The sequence below is a fragment of the Oryx dammah genome, unplaced genomic scaffold (assembly GCF_014754425.2).
Source record: "Oryx dammah isolate SB20612 unplaced genomic scaffold, SCBI_Odam_1.1 HiC_scaffold_24, whole genome shotgun sequence".
Classification (NCBI taxonomy): Eukaryota; Metazoa; Chordata; class Mammalia; order Artiodactyla; family Bovidae; genus Oryx; species Oryx dammah.
Genome location: NW_024070208.1, coordinates 84,701,001 through 84,703,437, shown reverse-complemented (window position 1 = coordinate 84,703,437; position 2,437 = coordinate 84,701,001). Strand labels below are relative to the sequence as shown.

General features: G+C 67.2%; 1 protein-coding gene across 7 annotated transcripts in view; it reads right to left on the bottom strand.

The window, feature by feature from the left end:
• Positions 1-2,437, bottom strand: part of MCF2L (MCF.2 cell line derived transforming sequence like) — an 89,931-nt gene that overhangs the window by 16,080 nt on the left and 71,414 nt on the right. For all 7 annotated transcript variants that reach the window (XM_040267466.1, XM_040267467.1, XM_040267469.1 and 4 more), the window contains exons 11-14: positions 2,148-2,339; positions 1,559-1,750; positions 1,059-1,218; positions 350-423 (exon numbers count right to left, since the gene is read on the bottom strand). In XM_040267466.1, coding sequence (XP_040123400.1) covers positions 350-423; positions 1,059-1,218; positions 1,559-1,750; positions 2,148-2,339 — 618 coding nt within the window. The remainder of the gene's footprint in view (positions 1-349; positions 424-1,058; positions 1,219-1,558; positions 1,751-2,147; positions 2,340-2,437) is intronic.

Genomic DNA, 2,437 nt, shown 5'->3' with positions numbered 1-2,437 from the left:
GGAGTGAGGGGGCGGGACCGGGGAGGGGCGGGGCTGAGGAGGGGGCGGGGCTGGGGAGTGAGCGGGCAGGGCAGGAAGCCCTGGAGGGGAGAGGGCGGGGGAGGCAGGGGGGTGTGATGGGGCGGGGTCAGGGGCTGGGGGCGGGGCCGAGGAGTGAGGGGCAGAACATGAGAGCCCGGAGGGGAGGTATGACAGTGAGGGACTGGGCCGGAGTGAAGCGGGGGAACAAGGAGTGAGGGGCGGGGACTGGGGAGTGAGGGGCGTGGCCTGGTGAGGGGCATGGCCAAGGTGGGTGGGGCTGCGGAGTGGAGGCGGGGACAGGGGGATGAGGGGCGGGGCCGGGGCTCACCTTTGCCCTCCTGTAGGGTCCCCTCCGGAGCGCACTGCCCTCGGAACTGTGGTTCTCAGAACCCCTCCGGATGCCTGGTTTGGGAAGAAGGAGAGAAGGAGGGGAGCGACCTCGCATCTCACAGCCTGGAAATGGAATGTGCGCGCAGGGGCACCGAGGAAAAGCTGCGAGCAGCCCAGAGTCGAGGAGGGAAGCACAGAACATGAAGGAGGCGGTGGGAGACCCCTGGGCTCGCCATTCGCAGCAGGGCCCGGCTGCCGGTGACAGGGGAGAACTCTGTGCCTGGAGTCTGAACGGGCCCACGAGCTGGGCTCAGGGGCTCTTGGCGTGGACAGGCAACACTGGCCAGGGCTGCAGAAAACGGCAAGAGCCATGCCGGCCGCTGAAGCCGTGTGTTTTGGGGACAGGAGGTGACAGGAAGGCCCCCGCCCTGCCCTCCAGAGGGTATGCGCCTGGGGAACCAGGAGGTTTCAGGGGTGGAGGGCCGAGCCACACAAGGGGAAAACCATTCTGGCTACGGCACTGAGGACAGATGGCCGGGACAAGCCCGGGAAAGGCCCTCGAAGCCATGGTGGACCCGGCCCAGCCGCAACGGGAGCAGCACGGCCGAGAGGGACTGAGGGAGGGGCCCAAGTGCCAATAAAGCTTTATTTACACATTGGGCTGGACGGAAGGGGGCGTTCCCCGGGGTGAGAGGTGCTGCTCCTACCGGGGGAGGGGCAGGGCGACTTGGTGAGCGCTTCCGGCCGGGGGGCCACGGGCTGCACGGGCCGCGTCTGCTTGGCCGCCAGCTTCTTGAGGCTTGCCTGCCTGCGGTGGAACATCTCCTCCACGCTCTCCTGCTTCTGGAAGACCCTCTGCACATGCTCCTGTAGATGGGGACGGCACGCTGGACTCAGCAGGACATCTCCGTGATGCTCTGAGAGTCACCGTGACACCTGTGGGCCCCGCTCCGCCCTGGGCGGGGGGGCGGGGCGCCAAGGGAGGAGGTGGCTGGCGGGGGTCTGTGGATAGCTGGCAGGAGTGAGCAGTCCGGGTCCAGCAGCGTCCAGAGGCTGGTGGAAGCAGGGTCCAGAGGCCGGCCAGGGCATGGAGCACAGGCCCTGCCGGGAGGCAGGGACCTCCATGGGCTGGGAAGGGAGGGGACAGCGTCCGTCCTGAAACGTCCCGGCCCTCTGCCTCCCGAGTGCCCAGGGACTCGTCCCTCACCAGCAGGTCTTTGGTGAGGATAGGCTCGTAGTCCTGGAAGATCTTGCTGAGCTCCTGGATCTTATTTTCTGCCCCCGTCTCCAGAAACCTCTCGAGCTCCTGGAGGGCGGCCTCTGCACCATCTTGGGACTGGCACTTGTCCACCGGCTGTGATGCCAACAGGTAGATGCCCTCGTCACACCACTTCATGGACTGCAGGGGGAGAAGGCACCTTGGAGGCTGTTCTGGCGTCTCAGGCGGCCCGCCGAGCACTGTGCTCTGAGACCATTCGCAGGGCAAAGCATGCAAGTCCTGTCCAGGTCCCCGGGGACGCGGGCCTGAAACCAGGGGCCTTGACCAGGATGGGATGCAGCCACACTGAGGACAAAGTGCAGGGAACTGGCTGGATGGTCGCCTCTGGGTTTTTTGTGGTAGGTGAGTCCTTGAATCACCAGTGTTGGCGCAGGACTGTCTGGGTCTTAGGAGAAGCCCTCGGGAGGCTGGGAGCCACTGTCCACCCAGCACCTGTGGTCTGGCCCCGATGAAAGTGGCCCCGTAGGACCAGGGGTGGGGTCAGGGGTTAGGGGTCAGGGTTGGGGGTTGGGCCTACCGCCTCCAGGAGGCCGTGCAGCTCCAGCGACTTGCCCAGCAGACCCCTCCTCCGCTCCACGTCGGCCTCGAACTGGTCGCACAGGTGGCGGAGCTCGTGGCACTTGGGGCGGATGGAGTCCACGGCGTAGTGCTTGTGCTCGATGAGCTGCTCGCCCTCCTGGGACAGCGCGCGGGCCCGCTGCACGGCGGCCTGCAGAGCCCCCAGAGACCAGCTCAGCTGCTCGGGGCAGAGCGCACCTCCTGCTGCTGGGTCAGCGGTGGCAGCAGGGGGCGGGCTGGGGGGTGGGC